This window comes from Erithacus rubecula (genome assembly GCF_903797595.1).
Source record: "Erithacus rubecula genome assembly, chromosome: 2".
NCBI classification, from domain to species: Eukaryota; Metazoa; Chordata; class Aves; order Passeriformes; family Muscicapidae; genus Erithacus; species Erithacus rubecula.
The window spans coordinates 67,617,282-67,639,692 of NC_136685.1; the positions used below are offsets into that span (position 1 = coordinate 67,617,282).

Here is a 22,411-nt window from a genome sequence, read left to right on the forward strand (position 1 = left end):
AAAAAAAAAAAAAAAATTCACCTTACTTTCCTTCACCAGCACAGCTACTTTTAATACTTCTAAGACAGGAGAATATTTTAGGTTATACTACTTTATCTAGTTCACCTGGCTTGTGTTCCCATTTCAGACAAGTTTGTTTCCTAAGACACATGGCATAAGGGGGGATGACATCATGTTCTGATACTTTTTCACTGTTACTTTGGCAGGTAGGCTTTTTTTACTGCTTAGGAAAACATGATTTCATTATCAGCTTCCTGTTGTCTTTCAATCCTGTTCTATCTTTTCAGGTATTCAAGAATTCTGAAGTAAATCAGTGATAATCAAAACAGTAAAGTCCACTCCTATTTGCATGGCCAAAGATAATTATTCCATATAATTTATCATAACTGGAACAATATATTCTATTTTGCAGTTTAAATATGCATAGGCAAGCTGTTAGATTATTTTAAGATGCTATCTGAACCTGTAAGACACCACCTGCCAAAACATTCAAAACCTGAATTTAAATATGTGAACTCCTATTTTTACCAGCTAACTCTAAGGGATCACAGAAAAAAAAAAAAAAACCAAAAAAACCCCACAAAAAAACTACAGCAACTTTCTGAACAGGTTCTCTCATAATATCTTCTCAAATCTGCCTAACCTTGCTTTCTCTTCAAAGCTAAGTAACAATTAGATGGAACTTAACTTAGAGCAACCATGGCAATTCCTGTCTTTCTACCCTCAAGTAACAGGTGTTACTGGAAAGAAGTGTTGTAAGAGCTAATGGGCTATATCCAGGTGTTTGAAAGTCTAAATTAATAGGACTATACCAACCCAGAAAAAACACATCTGATTTGGGGCTTGGCAATGTAATAGTGGTGTTTTATGACTACAGTACCCCATCTATCATTCCTAAACCTTACTGAATAAGAAGAAATTTTAAAAATTTAAACTTCCTCATATAATAAGCATTGTCATATTATTTCAAACTACACTTTAACCCATCACCCACTCAACATTATGCATCATGGACAACATAAAAATTTCCAGTATTTTGGAATAAATTTTCAATGCACATTCCAATTTCTAAATTAAGAAAAAAAGTCTGCCTTTGAATTCCACTGAGAACCCAAAATAAGGATCTTAGTACTCTGTGAGTGCTTACAGACTTCTAAGCAGAACAGCTTAGTTATAGAAAAATGGAACAAATTTCTTTTCTAATGCCTTCCCTCTGTTTTTCCATAAAGGGGTTTGCCTTGTTTCTCCTGGCCAGGAAAAAAGCATAGTACATAACTCTATGTCTTCTTTCAAACTCCCTTAATAATTTTTCCATTTCTCCATGAACACCACTCAAGTAGTGCTCTATGCAGGTTGAAATAACTGGTTGTCAAACTACAGTATTCATTGCTGCAACTGTAGAAAAGGCTAAATGAAGACTTTTGCAAAATGCCTGAGATTAGCAAATCCATAGTTGAGATAGAGACAATAAATTCAGTGCAAAACTAATGGGCTTCATACAAGGGAACAAATTAAATTATTAGAAGGGAAAGGGGAAAGGAATTGCAAGAACAATCACTTAACATAAAGAAGCCATTCAGACATGTCAGTGGGGATCACTACATGATGTTCTCTTGTGGCACTTGTGATAAAACTTAGCTGTTTCTGTTCAGGGACACATATTTCCCCAAGGTAACACTAGAAGTCCAACAGCACTGGCTGCTAACACTGCACACAGATGCATTTGGTTTGCATGTGTGTGGATTGTATTTATAGTTAAATCAGTGAGAAGCACAGAGCACTGTAACATCAGGATTAAAATCTTGATTTGGATATCTGGAATATTGCATATGGACAGACTCAGCCACCAAGCAAGGGAGGGAGAGAGAACTGTGGATTCCAGCATTACTTTGCCAAGACAACTTATCTGGGAAGTAGGGTACCTTTCTCAGACAACTTCCCAGTACAAAACATTTCTAGAGCACAGACCACATCAATATGTTACTCTATTCCCTGTATTCCTGTTATCCTTGTCTGTTACAAGTCTAAACAACGTCTGTAGAAAATGACAGGTAGGCCCTGCTGCTTGTTCTAAGATAACACAATTGTACCTCACTGCCCCCAAAATCTACTTTCCATGAGAAGATGTCTCTTCTCTGTCCCTTATCAGGAACAGTTGAGCTTGCTGGCCAACAACTTTGTAAGTCAGGAAACAATATCAGATGAGAAAAAAAACGTAACCAAGACCTGACCACTATTTTTGTTTATTATGGATGCTTAGGATATAGCACAGAGAGAAGGAAATGTTTAAACTGAAGGAATCTCCTTTACATTCTCTTTAAGTATTTATATGGCTATATGCAAAGGCACTTTTTGACTGATATTAGACTGTGTGGGTTTTTTTATTTAGTTATTTCAGATAAAGCTGCTTTTTTCTTTCTGCCTCCATACAAAACAAGACTACAATTGCAACATAGCCCTACTATTACTCACCTTTTAACAAAATTTGTTTGAGGTGCAATCAGTTCATGTGTTAATGTTTGAGTTCATCATGTATTTAAATAAGAGCACAACAAATGTATAAAGATAACAAAAAGCTTGACACTTCTGAGATTTTCAACAGAGTAGTTTTCTTCCCAGCTCTAGCTCTTCAGACCTATTTGAAGCTTTCATGACCTCTCCTATGCCTTTGCTTTCTTCCATGTTTTTCTTATCCTATTTATTTCCTTACAAGTTTTCAGAGCTCACATCAGATGCAAATTTGGCTGCCCGCAACCCAATGCTCCATATGGCATCTCACCCACGTATTCTTACACTTCCATAAAAATCTCTTTTCCTTTGTTTTTTATTTTGCTTTTAATCTTTTACTTAGTGAATTGATTCAGTGTGTTTTCCTTAGATTTCCATATTTTATCCCTGTTGCTCTGTTACTGCCAAAATTGTTTTTGTTAAAAGCCATATATATGCATATGGATAGCCCAGCACATCATGACTATCAAAACCAGGACTCAGGTGAGTTAAGTGACATTTGCTATGTGAACTGACACTTCTCATTTCGCCTGCAGGAGCTGTGAGGGAAGGTCAGAGTTTGTCCAGCTCTTCAAAAAACACTGGTTTAAAGGAGGAAGAGAGCTTTAATACAATTTACTAACACTTCATTCATAGAGATGATTGACTACACACAAACAGATTGGAAAATATATTCCTCTGCAGAACAGATGCTGCTTTACATTCATAGTATTTGTACTGGTGTCCACGAGTTGTACAGATTCTATCATAAAGCAACTTGAAACACCCCCTCTATTTAGAAATCTCTGTTCACTCATTTTAAATGTTAAAATTAACTGGTATAACTAATTATTTATCAGCCTCCCCCTTTGCCATTTTTCCCCAATTGCTTTGAGAATTGCCTTTCTAGCATTGGCTACCTTACCTCTTTGGGTTTCCCATAGAAAATTCAGAACATAATAGCAGGGGTTGTTTTTAGCACCAGTGTCCAGAATGTTGGTAGAGTTTCTGAATTTCCTTTTATTTTAGGTCTGGTCTTTCTCTATACATGACCAGTACTGCAGCTGGAAGTGCACCGGCTGTTAGAAAATGAAAGAGATCTCACCGTGACAGATAAGAAACCTAAATAAGAGAGGGAAAAAAAGCATCACTAGTTGAGAGAAAAGACAACTGAAGTGGTACATGGGGTAGAGCGTGCAGAAAGGAAGAAGTTCAGGGCTCTGAGTAAGAGAGTGACCTGGCTGGAGAACAGAAAGCAGCAGAACAGGACACCTCCCAGCAGGTAAGATTAATTCCTCTCTGTCTCCTCACACTCTCTTTGCTCAAATTGCAGCTAATCACTCACAAGTAAAGTGTGGTTAATAGTGGCTACTTAAAGATGGCTGTCCTTTAAGTGATGTTTATATAGAACAAGAGCTGTGTTCTACATAAGAGACTAAATCTCATCCAGTCTACAAGTCTACAAGACTTGTGAGCAACAAAATCTCTTTCAAAAACTTGACCGAGAGTTAAATCTGAACACATAAGAAAGCCCCAAACAAACACAAAACCTCAAAACAAAACAAACATAAAAGCAAACAAACAAACAAAACAAAAGCACCAGGAAAAGGTAGCAACAGTTCCTTGTCACATGCTGCATTTGGGATCCAGGACATTTGAACTGTAGTTTCATTTCAGAGAGAAATCTGAAACTTAACTGCTGTTTCCCCCAAACCCTACAATTGATAATTGCTTTTACTTGTCTTTTCCAAGTGGCTTATTTTAAGCTGTATTCTACAAGCCTGTATCGCTTAATTAGCACTTTACTTCATTAAGGTTAATAGAGAACCAATTTAAATAAAATGAATGATGTATTAGGTTTGAAGAGGATTTTATGCTTAAGGAAACGGTACTTCTTGCAAACAGGGTATCAAAGACTTAAAAATCTCAACATGTTGCAACAATGTCTAATTTCCCACTCAGATTTATTACTTGAAGAATTACATTTTTCTGAAATAAGTCAAACATCCATCAAAACACTAATTTATACAGGTTTTAATTTGTTTTAAATAACCACGAGGAAACCCTGTCACAAGAATTTTTCCATATAGACAGACCTTTGTGTCAAGCTAAATTGCCCAGCACATGCAAATTACTTTGGACATTATTACATTCTGAAAAAATTACAAGATCAGACTGTTGAAAAAAATTAAAGCATAGATCAGTGATTACATTGAAAAGGACAAAATGACTGAGAGAATTCAAGTGTTTTGACAGTGCATGGAATTATTTATGTTTGCACCAAAAAAAAAAAAAATCGGTCTATTCACACACCAATTGATTTAGAATTTATATATGAGGGTGAAGATGCAATCTCCTAGATAGCTATACTTATCATAGACAAATAAAAATTACATTTTATGATGTGCAGAATATTAAATTAATATTTTCAAAAAAAACTTACATTCACTGTTGGCTAAAACCAATTGCCTTGGGCAATACAAATAATTAATATGCTCAAAACTAACATATATATATATAAACAAATAATTTTAGCCACACAACTTCTGCACAATTTAAGTTATGCATATATAATTTTGCAGGCTCAAAAATTATGTTGCAGTGATATTTCCTTGCAACTCAGTAACTCCAACAAAATGTAGTTTCCTCATTACTTAACTAAATAAAACCACTAAAGACCTATTTTTCAATTGCAAAGCAGATGCATGATGCTATAATTACACCCAAGGGAGTTTTCAGCTATTATTTTGGTTACTGGATAAGGTCCTTAATATTTTAATGGTGTAACATTAGCATGAAAAAATTATGAGAGATGAAAAGTAGGAAAAAATTGAACAAATTGAGCTGGACAGAACCTACCATGATCATCTTATCCAACTCTCAGCTTCAGAGATGACCAAAAGTTAATGCATATTATTATGGGCTTGGTCCAAATGCTTCTTCAATGCTGACATACCTGAAGTTTTACCCTCTCATAATTTCTAGAATGTTTTCATTTCATTCATTAGTTAGTCCAAAAAAGCTTATAAATGCAAAATTATTTGAGCTATATTATTTGTATTAAGTAATGGTTGAAAATTGCTCTAATTTTAACACTAAAAAAAAATGTAATGAAATAGTCTTTATGAGATGGCAATAATTCAGCCTATTGGGAAATAACAGCAACAAAAAACCCAAGAAAGATCAGACTTGCAACATTGGTTATTGAAATCTGTCAGTGGAATTCATCAGCTTCAACACTCAGCTGAGATTTATATAATCACTTATCTTTAGTAAAATCAGCTGCTGTTATACAAATCAGATTACAGTGCAACTGTTTTAACCTTGAACTTACTGAGAGTTACACATTCAAATAGAAGAAGCCTTTCTGCAAGGTGCTGATTTTGTTGTACCTTCCAATTACTCTACAATGCAAGTAAATGAGCTAGAGCAGTTGATGTCCAGGGTATTTTATGCCTCTTGATCTTTAATCTCTCTGGTACAAGTCCTACAACTGAGCATGTAACTTTGCATAGGTTCTACAAACCTCCCTCCAAAAAAGTGTTTCAAGATCCTAATTACCTCAATATTTGAGATTGTTTTGCCTCCTCCTGCTTTGAACTGCTTCAGAGAGAAAGGCAGTTTCATGGCACCCATGCTGTTCTCACCTAGCATAAATAGGATCATTTTCTTGTAGATAATTGGAGGACAAAGAATAACAACTGTCTAATTGCCTTTTGCATGGAAAAAAAGTGAAGGAAACAAGAAGGAAACAAGTTCTCATTGCAAAAGAAACTCTAGCCTTGTGAGATAGTATATGTTGTTTGTAAAAATACTTTGGTGAGCATGCTCTGGGACTCTCTGCAGGAAGCTTTAAAAGTGTCCAAGCTTGCAAACAGCACAACATTCACAATCCTATTACAGTCAGACCAGAACCCTCAATTCCCCTCAGGACTGCAGTATTCTTTCCTGCCATTAGTTACTGGTTTTAGTTAGACAAAACTCCTCTTAGCTTCTATCAGTTTTACCGACATGAAAATGAAACAATTCTGGCCTTTGAAAATAAAGAGATAAGAGGTTAATGCACTAACTCAAACAGCTTCTTTAGATAGGTTTTAAACTTCACCAGTGAGTTTCTCCAAGCCACCTTCTGCCCTTCACATGTATGGCTTTGTGGTGAGATAATTTAATAAAAACAGCAATAAAACCAAAAACCTAAGCAGCATGTACAACATTCTGTTACCTCGAGTATTTGAAATTTTTCAAAAAACAGTTATTCCATCCCCATGAACCCTGTCCTTTGTTTACAAGGAGTTCTGCATTTAAATGTTCTTATTCCTTACCTAACTGAGCCAGGGCTGTCAAAAACTAACTGGCTTTCAAAGTGCTGCTTATAAAAATGATGAACTAGAATGCCTTTTTTTTTTTTTTACTGTTTTAAAAGGCTTCTGCCTCAGACCCGTTCAGTGACACCCACTCTAGTACAGGCAGATTGTTTGTCTATATCTGAAGTGGAAAGACATGAACAATGTTTTACTATTTAATAAAAATGTGACAGGTAACAGACTTGATTGAGGACTTTTTTTCCTATACTGGTGCTTCTATAGCATGCCCTGTTACAAGTCTCAATCCTTCACTCCTAATATAAAGCTGCAAAAATTGTATGTATATTAATTCTCCTTTCAGCACCAGGACTCTGGTAGTCAGTTTTCTAGGCAATGGGAAGAAAGAGTGGCCTCTTCTCAATTCCTGTAGATGCTTTCTACTCATGTTGGGACAAGCTGTAAAGTACTAACTAAACACCAAATTTAAAGAAATTTTGAATTGCACATCTATTAAAAGAAATAATTATTCTATAATTTAAGTTGAGCTCCTCAGTAGTGCTAAGGAACATATAATAAAGACCATGTATGGGTAGGTGTAATTGGATGCAGTTGCCTTAGGAACAAATGTTCAGCATACAAAGCAGGTAGCCTGCTTAAAAGGCAAACTCAAAGACTTAAGCCTGATAGGCGAAACCTGGCTTGACTGAAGTTACTGAGAAAAGTACCCTGGCCTTGGCTGGAGTCAGGGATACATCCCAAAAGCTTTTCTAATTTTCTCATTATTATCAGTGCAGAACTAAATAATACATTAAAAAGTGCTGTACTGGAGATGCATGTCCCTGTTTTCCTTGTTCACTAAGCTCATCACAAAACAAAAGCTACCTAGAGAGTAATAAGAGTGTTTAGGCTTACACTCTAAAGATTGTAGTTTCAGTACCACTTCCAGTGTACTTTCATTATATAGACATGAGATACTGTGACTTTAGAGAAATGTTATTGTAGGGTGTAAAAGAATTTGACATGCAGAGATAAAACACTGCCTGGTATATGAGTATCATTTTAAAGTAATATTAATAGCAAAGATTCCTATAAAGATGCTATGCAAAAGTCTTTTCATTTTGTAGAAATAAATATAGAATGCCTAATACTGTTTGTCAGAATGATTTCCACTGAGATGCAGTTTTTACTATACACATAGCAGCCACAGAAGGCACAAATTATTGTTCCCAGTACAAGATGTGTTTCTTGTCCATGCATTTTTCTACAAAGAAATTACTCACCCCTACTTCTATGATTTACTCCCATATTTGTTTCCATTTCGAGAAATATTATAAAACACAAAACCACTTCTCATCCTGGATGAAACCAGAACACATATACAGCCCTCTACCTCTTGAAATCACTATTTACAAAAGACAAGGAATTTCCTACAGATACTAAACTACACATTACTAAGTTCTGAAGTCTGAAAGCAAGCTGCCATTGAAATAAGAAAAGCAAATACAGAATTTGTTTATTAAATAAGTTGTTTATCAAATAGTACTTCCCAAAAACTGTGAAGTAATTTTATGAACTGGAACCAGAGATCCAACTCCACACTGCACCCTCTAAGAGGACCTTTATAAGTCTTACAAGCAAACAACCATGAGAAGGCAGTCATTTAAGGTTTCTTTGTGCATTCTTCATATATCCTCCCACAACAACCTGGTAAACTGGAGAAACGGGCAGGAATCAGATATCCTCCTGAAATCCCTGAAGCCATGCACACAGTAGCTCTATTCCTTCATAGGAATAACCTAGTTTTCATGCCAACTCATGTAATTTCCCAGGCTGATAAAGAGGACTTTGCTTCCATATATTGGAAGAAAGTTCACATGGCTCTATGTAGGAGTCCCACGCTATACCTACAATAATAACTGAATGTGGGCTTATGTTCATTTCCAAGTCAAGACCCATCTGTCATTTCCATGTCTATTGAAAAAACTTAAACAAATTTTGAACTCTTGAATGCACCAGAATTCACCTTGTCTGGGCATAATTTCTGGCTTGCATGAAACCCAAGCTCCCAAATTCAGGCCCATGGAGTACACTTGGAATGTATCTAAGAAATAGCTGGAATATAAGTCCTGAAAAACAGAGGCCTCTAGTCACAAAATATGATATAGAAGTGTCAGGAAGCCAAATCTGTAAAAAAAAATAGCCTTTTCTGTTCTTTTCTCACTCCTCCTGCTCAACTTGAAAGTAATCAAATCTCTTAATTAAAGACATTTTCTATGGCTCCACTGACTTCAAGGGGTTTGTTTCTTGACTGTCTTTTTCTACCTTCACATTATTTTGTCATTTCTTCTCTATAATTAGACTCTGCTAATCAAACCTAAACATATTTCTTTATATTACAAATGTCTTGTTTCTGAAGTAAAGAAAGACCTTCAACTGAGAAGTTACCAGGCCAGTAGAACACTAAATGCTATACAGCAAAAAATAAAAAAAAAATTAAAAAAAAAAAAAATCAGCAAATAATAATTTCAAAAGTACAAGGAACAATGGTTTGTGTCATTAATTCACATTCCATGGAAAGTGCTAACCAAAACCATAGGCATTAGCTAACATCTAAGCTGGAAAAGCAAACATGATTACCATCTTCACTTGTTCTAAATAAACGGCTGCATGTTAATTAAATCAGTCTTAAAGTTTCCAAAAAACATTGCATAAAGTGAGCAGGAGAGACAACAGAATCATAAAGCCATGAAGTTGCATTTCCTGTTTCACAGTGCAAACACTGGACACATGATATTAATCCTGGCACTGCATATTTCAACTAGGGCAAAAAATTGTAAGCAGATAATTCCTACCGAACACCCAAGGAATCAGATTGTCTGGAAAGCAGTTACTGTTTGAAAAAGGAAAGACAACTCCAGGCTTTCAGGACAGGACCATGAATACACCATCACCATCCTCACACAAGCTCATCAGCTCTGAAGGAGCAAGTTCTTGCTTCACTTCCCACCTGAGCACAAACCTGTGCTCTGTTCACACAACTGCACGGATATGGCAAAGTCAAAGCAAGATATCCTGGCTTAAGGCAGAGCCCCCAGGCTGCCAGGCTACAAACAGCACAACAGTGAGCTTAAGGGTGGAATGGCTTGGCCTGCTTTACTTGGACAAGCACAAGCAAGTCAATTTCCACACTGCTTTGGTACTTCAGCTGGTGTGAAGAGATAGCAAGGAAAAGCACCAAATTTGTAGTATTTCTGATGTAAGAGTCAAGTTAAAAAAAAACCCTTTGGGTTGTCACTATTGAATCAGCTCTGCCACAGTATTTATATTGCGATGGAATCTATAGCACTCTGCACCAGTGCTCAAAACAGAAAATCTGGCTGCTTTCTTTAGATGTAAAAGGCAATTTTCATTAATTATTTGACAGAGGCCAGTTGCAGCAAAGCAAAAATAAAATTTAATTGCAAGATTAAGGCCTTATTATTTCACCAGAAGCCAGTTACATTCCCTTATCCTGGAGAGGCTCGAAATATTCAAATTTTCTTGCCTCAGATGACTGGCTTGCTGAGTTAATATATCCTACTGGCTATGTGATGCCACTGTTATTTTTATAAATGTTATTTAGGAAAAGTAATGTTGTGTTTATATATTATATTAATATATAATAAAAATAATAAACAATATATATTTATATATTGTTATATATCTCTAAATCCAGCACTGCTGGAAAAGCTTTTCTCAGAAAACTACACAACTCTTTTGCTGGCCAGATATACTCACGGAAACAAAATGACAGGAAAGAAAATAAGGTTCAAAATAAGGTAAAAAAAATGAACCTTGTAAGGCCCTCAAGTTTCAGAGAAAAATAGAAGTGTCTGGAACCATTCAGATGCACTTTTTTATAAGAGGAGATGACTGAGTGGAGAAGAAGCTTCTCAAATTCTGAAGAAAATGAAACCAGGGTTATCTACGCTGCATCCCTCGGTTCATAAAGAAAATATTTCTCTATGGTCTTTAACAAAATCACAGCATCTTTTTTTCTTCCAAGGATATGCTGAGGGATGAAAAAACATGTGCCTAGACAAAGAGGGGATCAAAAATACTTGGAAGTGGTTTCAGTAAGATGTACCACATGAAGGCAAGCTATTGCCTAGGTAGGAACCATGATCTGCTGATTAATTTCTACTAACATAAGTGTGTGTTTTATTACTGTTCTCAGAGTAGTCATCATTCACAAGCAACAGGGTAAAGTCTATGGCTTCAGCTTCCAAAACAGCAAGAGGGACAGAACTACACTCTCCATTTCAATGGATGATGCGCGCCGAAGTGCCAAAGTGGCCTTTACATAACTTTGCTACAGAATCACAGAGCAATGGGGGTTGGAAGGGACCTCAAGGATCATGTGATTCCAACTCCCTGCCCTTGACAGGGGATTGCTGCCACTATACCTGGTTGCCATCTCTCTCCTTCTCTTGATGCTAACTTTATCTCAAGTAAATGGCAGAAATTATCATCAGTTTATACAAGGAATATGAAACACAAAAACCTCATTATATGGAAGAAAGATTATGGGATGAAAACTCACCTTCAAGACAGCCCTGACATGAGCTAGAATCTAGTAAAATTAGCTATTAAGCTAACGAGCATTGCTGGTCATTGTCCTTTTGTGGTTTTGTGTTTCAGTAACACTTGTAACACAACAGTATCTAATATCACAGTAGGATAACACAGGCTTTGTAGTCTGATTTTAATACTATTATCTTATGCAATTAATTGTTTCTATTAAAGAAATCATTATTTAAAGTTGCAAATATCCATCACACAGTGCACTCCTGAACCACTGAAGAAATTTACCCTGAGGAAGAGACTTCAATAAAAATAGTTCCAAAAATAGGTAATCCTTCATATTCTTGGTAGTTTCCAATTTTTTTTCTTAAATTAACTTATTCCCTCATTATTCCATATCAATTCAGAGTAGCATGTGTTTTTAGCAACCATCCATTATTATTGATTAGTGAACATAATCACATTTCTATTTTTTAAAAAAATGCAGTTTTCTAGTGGCAGGATTCTCAAATGACAGGTAACACTCCTCAAAAACTGTTAATGGGGACCCTGACATTGCAAAGATGTACAGCTAGGTTTAGCAGTAGGCTTTCATAGTGGAGAATTCAGTGGTATATTCTAACACAGCAGCATTCAATGATAACATTTATTAAGGGTATGAAATGAATGCTGGAAATCAACAGTCTCTTAATTGCTGTCCCATGAACTGTTTTGCATAAATGGCTGAAGATGACATGTAATTAAAGCTGCACTGAAAAAGAAAAGCTGAAAGCAATGAATTAATTTGTTTAAACAGCAAACAAACAAAAAAAAAGATGGTCTATTTTGAGGGCGGCAATTTTTAGTTTCTTACTATGAAAACTAGATACAAAACAAAATATTTATTCATCTGCTAGTTAAAAGTGGTGGTTACTTAACTCTACACAACTAAAACTATCAAGTAAACAAGTTACTAAATATTCATTAAACATGTACCATTTACTAAATATTTATTAAACAATCAAAAATGTTTAGCAAACCAGTTTAAATGAGAATTTGCTTGGCTTGCCAGCAAGAAATTAAAAACTTTAAGTTTGTGATTAATTAAGCTCTACATTGTAACAGGAACTAGTTTTCTACTTAGTACTGGAAAAAAAAAGTCTTGCCTATTTTCAAAAGCCTAAGAACTCCCATCTTTCTTCCCTATTGGAATTGTTTTGAAAAGGAAGATTCTGAAAGGCTTTTTCTTTAAATATTCACCTGATATCTTTGCAGCTGCTCAGTATTCAGCACCTGTACTGCTCGGGCCTGCCTCAGGTGGCCAGATTGTACTCATTCTCAGTTGCAAGACCACCCAGAGAGCTAAAACCCATGAGAGCTAATGGGTTCCCTTTCAAAAGGGAAACGTATCCTATAGTATCTGGGATGCAAACAGACTTATGATTAGGTCTCCAAAATACTTGTACTTTTTCTGGGGATAGCTCTTCTGAGCCACAGTGACTACTACATGATGAGGAAACTGCCTAATAAGTTTTTCTGTGAGCTATCACATGCACATAAGTCAGGAATATGCCTGGTTCATGTATCACCAAGTGTAGGTTTAGCCTTCAGCAGGTAACTGCAACTGACATTTGAAACAACAATGTTACAGTACTTTTAAATCTGCAATGCAATTCATCACCATTGCTTTCTTTTGCCTGTAGGTGTTCCTGTGTTTTCTTAGGTTTTCTTGGTAGCATAACAATTACTGATGTTAGTACTGACAATTAAGAGTTGAAGAGCATTGATTAAAAAATAAATCAGGCCTTAGACACCACAAGCTTTTATTTAAAAAATAAAAATAAAATTTAAAAAAAAAGGATAAAAAGAAGATATAAAGTACATATATTTTATTCATCTTCTAAGTTTCAGTGCTGACATACAGATTGGGTGTTGTAGAAGGGCTGTTGACCTATAGATTGACCCTGGGAAGAGAAACTTGGATAGATGCACTAAGCAAGACACCTAGAGGTTACTCCACGTTTTCACCTGAAAGGCAAGATTTTCACATAATCATTTGACCTCAGAAAACAGCAACATGAACGATGTTCATGAAGACTCTCAAGTCTTGCATTAGTTATAAACTTATCATAGTCAGTATTTATGCACTGGAAAGCAAGCACGCAGTTTAAATTAATTGCTTACAGTTGGCCTGTTTCCCCAGAGAAAATTCTAGTCTTCAACTTATGTCTTTGAACTTCTGGAATACATCACCTCAAAAAGCAAGTTAAATTCTCCCTCAGATGCAAATAAGATGAAAATTGTATTTTCACAAATTTCTCTTGATTCATATCCTCACTGGATTTGCTTTTAGCAACTGTGAAATTTCAGCATTCAGTGGCACATGAAAAGAAAATCACAAGGAGGAACACTGGGGACCAGTTGGAAACAGTGGTCTTTAGCTGTATAACTGATACTCTAATATTTATAAAAGTACAGTGCTCATACATTTAATTAGCTAAAACCAACACCAAATTCTTACCTTGAAAGCCTGTCAAAGTCTATAACTGGGAACAGCCTGCCCAGAGAAGTAAGGAGTCTCTGGTAGTGTTCAAGGACAACCTGGATAAAGATTTGAGCCAGGTGGTCCAGTGAATGTGTCTCTGCTTATGGCAGGAGGGTTGAAACTAGAAGACTTTTAAGGTCCCTTCTTACCCAAATCATTCTATGATATAATTCTGTGATTGGCATACTCAGACAATTATGCTTTTTGAGCAATCTTCAGGCTATTCAGCCAATGTGTTTCAGTATGTTACTCACATTGGTGACAGTGCTTAAATTTCACATTCAGGTCAAGACCTAATGTTCTACACACTGGATGAGTACTATATTGAAATTTTGTGCATTAAAATTATATGGTTTATTTTGTTATTGCTGAAAAATCATTAAAATATGAAAATTTATATTTAAAGTAGCAGGGAGAAGCAAAGCCAGAGAACTTCATTTAGTGGACACAGTCTTTCCTTTTCACCTGAACACCATGTCTCTTAAAAGTTATCACTGGGACAGCCTGGAATTATTCACAAGGTTGAAGTATCAGAGAAAGGTACGTTCACAAGCCATGATCCACTGACAGTGGTCAATTCCTAATAAACAGAACTAAGAGGAGTTAAAACTACATACCATTCTCTTAACTTTCCTTCTGCAGGCAGGGAAATGTCTGTAAGCACACAAAAAATATAAGTGAATAAAAGAGGGAGGCCAAGGCCTATATAATCCTAGTTTGTCCATAACAAGTCTGTATTTATGAACACATGCTAAGGATATACCAAAGTCCCTCCTTTAAAAGAAAGACCCTAATCTTAAACAAGGAGTAGAAGCAGGTGATCTGTAGGAAGAAGATTGCAAAATAGGGATAGCTGGCTCAAGCCCACGTGAATATATTTAAAAAACTAATCACATAATGACACACTGTGATATTGAATCACCAGAAAATAGACCTAGTTAGAGAAAAATGAATGTTTGGCAAAGGTGATAGCTGTGAACGTTTCCTGTGGAAACAAGCACCCTGCCAATTGCTACAATCATTAAAGTAGACAAGTCTTTCATACTGACCATGAGGACAGTCCAAGAGTTTTGTGACACCTCTATTTCTCAAGTGCAGAAAAACTCCTAGGAAACTACACTTCAAAAAATATTTAGAAAACTAATTCCAACTGACAATGCTGTGAAATGGAAACTTAAAATATGGATGTTTCCCTCCAAACTTGCCTCTGCTCTTCAACTCAGCTCCTAGGCTTCCAGAGGCAGAAATCATGAGATTCACACAGCCTTCATGGAAGAGAATGGCAATGCTAATACAGCTCTAACAGCAGTTTCATCTCCTTACAGCAAGAAGGCTATCAATGGCACCTGTAGATCTCATGACATTGTTTTGGGGGCTTTTTTAATTAAAGTCTTTGATCTCTATGTTCTCACTAAAAGAGGAAAAAAAAAAAAAAAAGCATGCTCTTACTGACAATGAGAATTTCACAAACACTGAACACTGTTACATTTGTAGCTGCATAAGAGTATGATTCTACATTCTGACTGCATCTTATCTGTTTCTTCCCCTCTGCCTTTATATTTGAAAAATCAAATCACATTCTGCAAAATATTCCCCATGGGACACATATGAATATTTGATTTAGACTGGAGAGCAGTTAACCACATAATTAGTTACTCTGGAAATCAAAGAATTCAGAAAAATAACTACCAGATTAGATCAGGGAACACTCCTCTTTCTAAAGGTTGGAAGATGCTATGGGAGGCAAGCACAAGAAACCCTCAAGAAAAGCCTTCTCACAGCCTAAGGAAGGGCTAATTCAAATTCTGGATAATGAAGTTTAATACTCTCTCCAATATGTTTCCCATTTTATCACAATTCTAGATCTTGTCACTGCTATTACAATCCCTTGAAATCTTCATCTCAGGAATAAATTACATGTTTTCTTCAATATTATTTCTTTTTCTATCAGTCTTTAATTGATGGCTTTTCAGCTTCTTTGCCTGTCTACATTTTTTCTCTTATGACACAGTAAGAAGAAAAATTTTCTACCTGCTTAAGCAACATGTGCCAGTACTTTCCAAGACTTTTGTTTCAACCTCTTTGAGGTAAACAGCAAAAGCTCTTCAGATTCTTGACAGATTGCCTGCACTCTTTCTCCTTGCTCATCTCAGAGCCTCCTGTAATATTTTTTGAGAGCACATAATCATAATTACAGTAGCACATTAAATTTGCTGAAGGCATCCTAACACACCAGAACTACATTACATTATTCCAGTTCCTAAAATCTGGTTTGCAAGTGCAGTCAAACAGCAGAGGTCTTCCCTGAGCTGTGTACAGTCCCAAAATCACCAGCCAATATAATGTGAAAGTCGGCAGGCAATTTTAGCATTTTCAGGAAATGTGAGGCTTCTGTTTGTGATAACTGAATGACATTTATTGACATTTCAGCAAGTCACCTGTCTGGGACAGGACTCCTTAGGGTAATCTTACAAGTCCTTTTTCATTCTGTCCAATCCAGACCAGTTTGTGTCTTTAGCATATTTCCACTTCTTCCCCCTCTCTTTCCAACTAATTTGTAAGAATGTTAAATACTGGAGTTGCTACATAATCTTGAGGCATCTGGGTATGTTTCAAGTTGTTCTCCATGCAAGTTTAGGGGCCATGGTAACATTATCTCAGGTTGTCACTGGTAGCTTCCCTAATGGAGTTTTGCTAAAACAAAAACAACCAAACAAGCAAAAGCTTTCTGAACTCTCTCAAACAATTTTATACACCCATACATACACCTATATATATATAAACATTCTAAATAATGTACAAAAGGAATACACTCCAGTACAAAAGACATAGATTTGGCCCTACAGGCAATTTAATTACAATAAAAAGAATGTCACCAAGAGAGATATAGTGAATAAATCTAAATCAGGTCATATTATGGACTTATTTTCTGCAAAGCAGATTCATTATTAATGCAGTCCATAATTACAATCATAATTACAATCCAAACATTTACAAGGATGCAAAATAAGATGCCAAACAGTATCCAGGTTGCAATTTGAGCTTTAAAAAATCATTTGTTCACAGTACTTGAGCCAAATAAATTTTCTAACTGCAAAGTCACAAGGAAAATCCATATCCCAAAATTAGACATCAGCCCAACTTGAAGGAGTATTCAAAGATATTTCAAAGCGGCTGTGACAAAGTTGTCTTCCCACTTTAGATGATATACCCTATTCAGTCAGCCATTCAGCTGATGCAGATCAACATGGCTCTCCTTAAACCATGCAGTAGAGATGCATCTTTTCTACGTGCCCTTCTATGTTCCCAGCAACTCAGATTTTTAAATTGGCAACAAATTCACATAACCTATTATTTTTAGACACACATTTATGAAACTCAGACACTTTGTATATTTATTCCTCACCATTATAACTCAAGTGTATAATTTTGTTATTCAGTTCCAATTAGGAGAGAAAACGTAGCTAGAATAGCAGGCTCAGGCTTGCTATTAACTTTTTCAGACAGAGTTATAAATTTCAACAAATAGGTTATAATTGAGGAGCCAGCATGACCTTTATTATTTCAGAAGGTTCAGCCATAGCAGCTCAGTGTGACTTCAGCTAGACTATTAGTCACTCTGTCAGATAGAACCATTAACATCCAACTCAGTCTGGCATCCACATATGATCTGATCCTTAAAACTGGCCTGAATAAGCTTTGCTCTCAAGAACAGCCCCAATCCAGGCACTGGAATTGCTCTTATAGAAATACCATACTTCTAGTGAGTAAAGTTGCAAACATCTGATATTTCTGTCATAATTGCAATCAGAGAAAAAGAATTTAAAAGGCTCTCACATAAGAGTATTAGAATATTTATTAGCAAAGTCTTATTTTCAGGCAATCAGGAGCAGCTCTTCCTCAGAGAAAAACTGAACTGTGTGCCATGCATTCCTGTATCATTCTATTCCATTATTAAGCACACTGTCAAATAGATAATCCAGTAGGAAATATTTCCAAACATTTGCACTTAATACTTAGGGAACTACACTATGAAAACAACTACTTTATCAGAGCCAGTGTTTCCAGCAAAGCAATCATTTCTGTTACAGAAGAATCCTTTTATCAACAAAACCCCCTGCGATGTTACAAACGACCTTAAGATTACCAAAATAATGTTATGACTTCGATTAATTGGTAACCTACTCTAGAACTTTTTAATGCATGCAATTGACACACACATGATGAAAGATGGAAATAGGGCGTTACACACAAAAATACTGGTTGATATATGACAACGACTCGAGGTAATGTTTCCTTTGTAAATCATGTATGTGAAGGAATACAGCTACACCTCTCTTTGTATCTTTATCATTTGAAGTTTCTTTCTCAAGTGTATGCATACAGAAGAAACAGCTCCACTCGACATAGGAAAAGACAGATCATTCAGCTCAAGTGCTGTGAAAATTTGACAGACTCCTGAAACAACTGATAACGCGTTACTTGTGGAAATGGTATGAGCATGAGCGTGCAGGGGCTTTTACACAGCTGTCAGCCCACGGTAATCACCGCCACTAAGCGTGCCTGCAACATGAAGACAAATATTTGACCTATTTTCTTAGCAGAATTTAGCTGTCATCATTCTTAGCACCACGCTCTCGTGAACCAGCCACCGCCAAAGGACTAAGGCAGCACGGGCACAGAATTCTTCTCGTCGAGAGAGAGAGCGCTTGCTTTCACGGAGCCGGGTTTGTTCCAGCGGTAAAGCGATCGGCCCCTCGAACCCATATCCCTCAGCCGGGTCCTGGCTGCGCCGGCTGCCCCCCGCCCTGGCAAACCCCCCACGCCCGTCCGTGCCGGGGACTCACGTTTGTAGCTGGCGGCCCAGGGCTGGTAGCCGTAGTAGCCGGTGATGCGGAGGATGCGCTCCTCGATGGAGGTGAGCCCCACGGACGCGCTGGTGAGGTCCTCCACGGAGCGGGACCACTTCAAGTCCTCTTTAATGGCCTCGTCCACCACCAGGTACTTGAGCTGTCGCAGCTGCGGGCTGATGTCGGACAGCCGCCGGGGGCTGACATCGGGGGAGCGCCGCATGCCGCTGCGGGTCGGGAGAGGGGCGTCAGCCCGGGGCCGCGCCGCCGCCCTCCGCCGGCCCCGGGCGAAGTTGGCGGCGGGCGGCGGGACCCCCGCGGCAGGGGAGCCGGCCCGCGCCCGCAACTTTCCTCGCCGCCCTCCGCCGGAGCGACCCCCGGGAGCGGGCGGCGCCGCCGGCCAGGGTAAGGTGAGCTGAGGTGAGGTGTGGCGGTGTGGGGTGTCCCCGTGCCCCGGCCCGCCCGCCCGGCCCCGCGGTACTCACAGCGTGGCCGCTTTGCCCCGCGCGGCGCCGTTGGGGAACTCGCGGATCCCCATGGGGAGCAGCAGCGATGGCTGGGGGGCGCCCAGGCTTCCCGGCGGGGCGAGCCGGCGGCTCTCACCGGCCGGGTAGGAGGCGGAAAGGAAGGACAGGAGCGAGCGGCGGAGGCGGCGCCCCCGTGGCAGAGGGTCCCCGGGCTGGCGCTGCCCCCGGCGAGAGAGAGGCGGGCAGGGATGGAGAGACGGAGACGCGGAGACGAACGGGCCAGCGCTGCCGCCTGCGAGCCGCTGCCGCCTGCGGAGCGCGGAGCGCCGGCGGCGGGGGCCGGGCAGGGCAGGGCGCGCTCCGCGCCCCCCACCCCGCGTGCTCCCGCCGGCCGCCGGCAGGGGGAGCCCCCGGGCCCGCCGCGCCACAAGCGGCCCTCGGGCGGGGCGGCCTCACCCTGCCCGGGCCGCCTCACCCCTGGATCGCCTCACCTGCCCGGGCCGCCTCACCCCTGGATCGCCTCACCTGCCCGGGCCGCCTCACCTTCGGAGCCGCCTCACCCCCTGGACCGCCTCACCTTCTGAGCCGCTTCACCCCCTGGATCGCCTCACCTGCCCGGGCCGCCTCACCTTCTGAGCCGTCTCACCTGCCCGGGCAGCCTCACCTTCGGAGCCGCCTCACCCCCTGGACCGCCTCACCTGCCCGGCCGAGCAGCGAAGCCTTTCCCACCTCTGTTCGGTGCCGACAAGCTCGGAACGGCGCGGGCATAGCCCGAGCAGGGCTGGCTATGAAGTTATCCCGTACCCCATCTGACGAGGGCACCCAGCTGGTTACCCCCATCAGGGCTCCGAACCAGCACCGGCACCGCACAGCCTTCTATCAACTCACCTTATTTTTTTTTTTTTTTAATTTTTTTTTATTATTATTATTTTTTAACACACAAGTGGCAAACATGCAGTTAAGGTTAGATGAACGTGTAAGCATAGCTGTTACCTTATACAAAGAATTCATTCACAGACAAATAAGATTAAAATCTGATCATAGATTCTTGGACAAAATTTGGATCACCTAGAAGTTTAGATAGTTGAAGTCAAAAGAGTGTTTTGTATATATACGTCCATATATATTTAGGGGGGGTGGAAATCAAGTCCAAGGAGAAAAGGTTGTTGCCTTTCAGCACTCACGAGCTCAGTTTACCTCGAACATTAAACCAGAGAGATATCAAATGTGGAAATGAGCTGGATCAGTTAAATCTAACCTTTCACTGTCACTGAAGGGAGCATTACAGCATCATTGCACCATTCTCAGAAAGGGAAAGTAAAAAAAAATAAATCCAGCTGACAAAAAAACAAATTAATTATCATCTAAAATACCTGTGCATTGAATAAAGCACTAACTTAATTTTATTTCCTATCCAACACTTTTTTTTTTTTTTGAACCTGTGATGGAGAAAAACATTTGCTGCCGAGGAAGCCAGTTCCAAAATCCACTACAGGTGAGCAGCAGTGGTCTCACAGTACAAACAGAGGGTAATTGTGAAGGTGTTTGATGCTGGCTGCCAATAATGACAGAATCCCTTTCAGGGCACACAAACCAATGCAGAAGGATGATTTTGGTTAAGATAAGGGGATAAAAACACAATGCTCACTAAATCTAAGGATACTGATCATTGTCTTGATTTAAGTCTCTTTAGAGCATTTAGGGCAGGAATGGTGATAACAGGTGTGAATGGGATTCATAATTTCATCAAGCCTCCAAAGGGCATCTCTGCACCAGCATCATTTGGTATGCACAGTCCATGCTCTCTCTAGCTTTCAGTGGTGTACAATAGGATTTATTCTGAGAATTTCCTGTAATACTTCATGTATTTAGTGTAAAATTCCTCCATGATTATAGGTCCAGAAATAAAATGTAGTCTCAGAGCCAGCAAAGGTTCCAATAATGAGGCAATCCCAACTTTGTTAGCCAGCCAATAGTGACTGACACCTGCTGAACACTCACCTGCCTCTTGGCATGGGCTGGTGCAAACTGGCAGAGGCTGGTTCAGCCCTGATAGAAATTTTGCCTCTATCACTGGTTTGTTTAGCTGCCCATTTTCTACAGCACCAGAGAGTAGCTGTGGAAGTCAGAGACCCTAATTACACACATATCCACTTTAATATGTCAGAACCATCTTATTCTTCTATCCAATAAAATTTTTTCAGCTGTTTTATTCCTCCCCAGCTGCTGTCATTCCAAGGTGTAAATGAAATGACGGATGGGTGTTTCTCCTCTCATGCACACAAGTGACTTTGGACAGCTTGGGTGGCAGTGCTGACAAACTCAAAATGAGCATGCATCTTGCAAGAGAGGAAAGAAATGCATGGGAGTGAACATGTTAAAGTTCACTGAAACATTTAATAAAGATGACATTTCAAAATTGTAGTAAGATGCAACAGCAACGTCTACCTCTTAGGATCTTACCAAACCTTGCTGTAAGCAATGTTTCTTCTGTAAAAATAGCAGTTGCTGGAGACATGCAAGTAAAAATTCTCATGTATATTATTTTAATTATGTTCAAGCATTGTAGCTAAAACTGAAATGTTACTATATGACATTGGACATTAAAGCATAAAGTATGGGATTCCACATTACTTGGAATTTGTAGATTTATGGAGCTAAGATTTTGAATAAAAGGAGACAAAAATATTTTAGTATTCTAGCAACTCTGCAAAGTGTAAGAAAAAAATGTGCTAAGCAGAATACACCTACTTCAGGAATAGTAGGCAATGGTATGCATCACCAAGCTGGAGCCACTAATAATAGCTTTTCTGAACCTCTTACTAGAGAGAGTTTATTACTTTAGTAGAACACCTGCAATCATTCAAACACAGAAGGGTTAGGAAAGTGTATTTTTTTTAAAAGGCAGATCTCTATAGCAAGGAAACAATAAGCAATTATTCTAGAGTATGGTGCCTCATTCTGTCGTGTTAGATACTCCTTTTTATATTTTTCCAGACTACATGAAATTACATGCTTGACTGATATTCAGCTCTTAAAAGGCACAGCCATTAAGATATATTAGCATTATGCTGTCTACAGTGTGACACCATATCAAAGGAAAATATAATTTAAAGTGTATTTATTTTCACCTCCCATCAATACTTGCTTGCCAGAAGATTCTTTGGGATGAAAGTTTACATTTATCAAAATACTACTAATTTCATGAGAAAGGAA

At 38.7% G+C, this 22,411-nt stretch overlaps 1 protein-coding gene across 1 annotated transcript in view; it reads right to left on the bottom strand.

Moving 5' to 3' along the window:
* Nucleotides 1–19,564, bottom strand: part of SLC35F3 (solute carrier family 35 member F3) — a 157,967-nt gene extending 138,403 nt beyond the window's left edge. Inside the window, exons 1-2 of the mRNA XM_079329181.1 lie at nucleotides 19,214–19,564; nucleotides 18,726–18,955 (exon numbers count right to left, since the gene is read on the bottom strand). Of these exons, the coding sequence (XP_079185307.1) occupies nucleotides 18,726–18,955; nucleotides 19,214–19,266 (283 nt within the window). The 5' untranslated portion in view covers nucleotides 19,267–19,564. The remainder of the gene's footprint in view (nucleotides 1–18,725; nucleotides 18,956–19,213) is intronic.
* Between the last annotated feature and the right edge of the window lie 2,847 nt (nucleotides 19,565–22,411).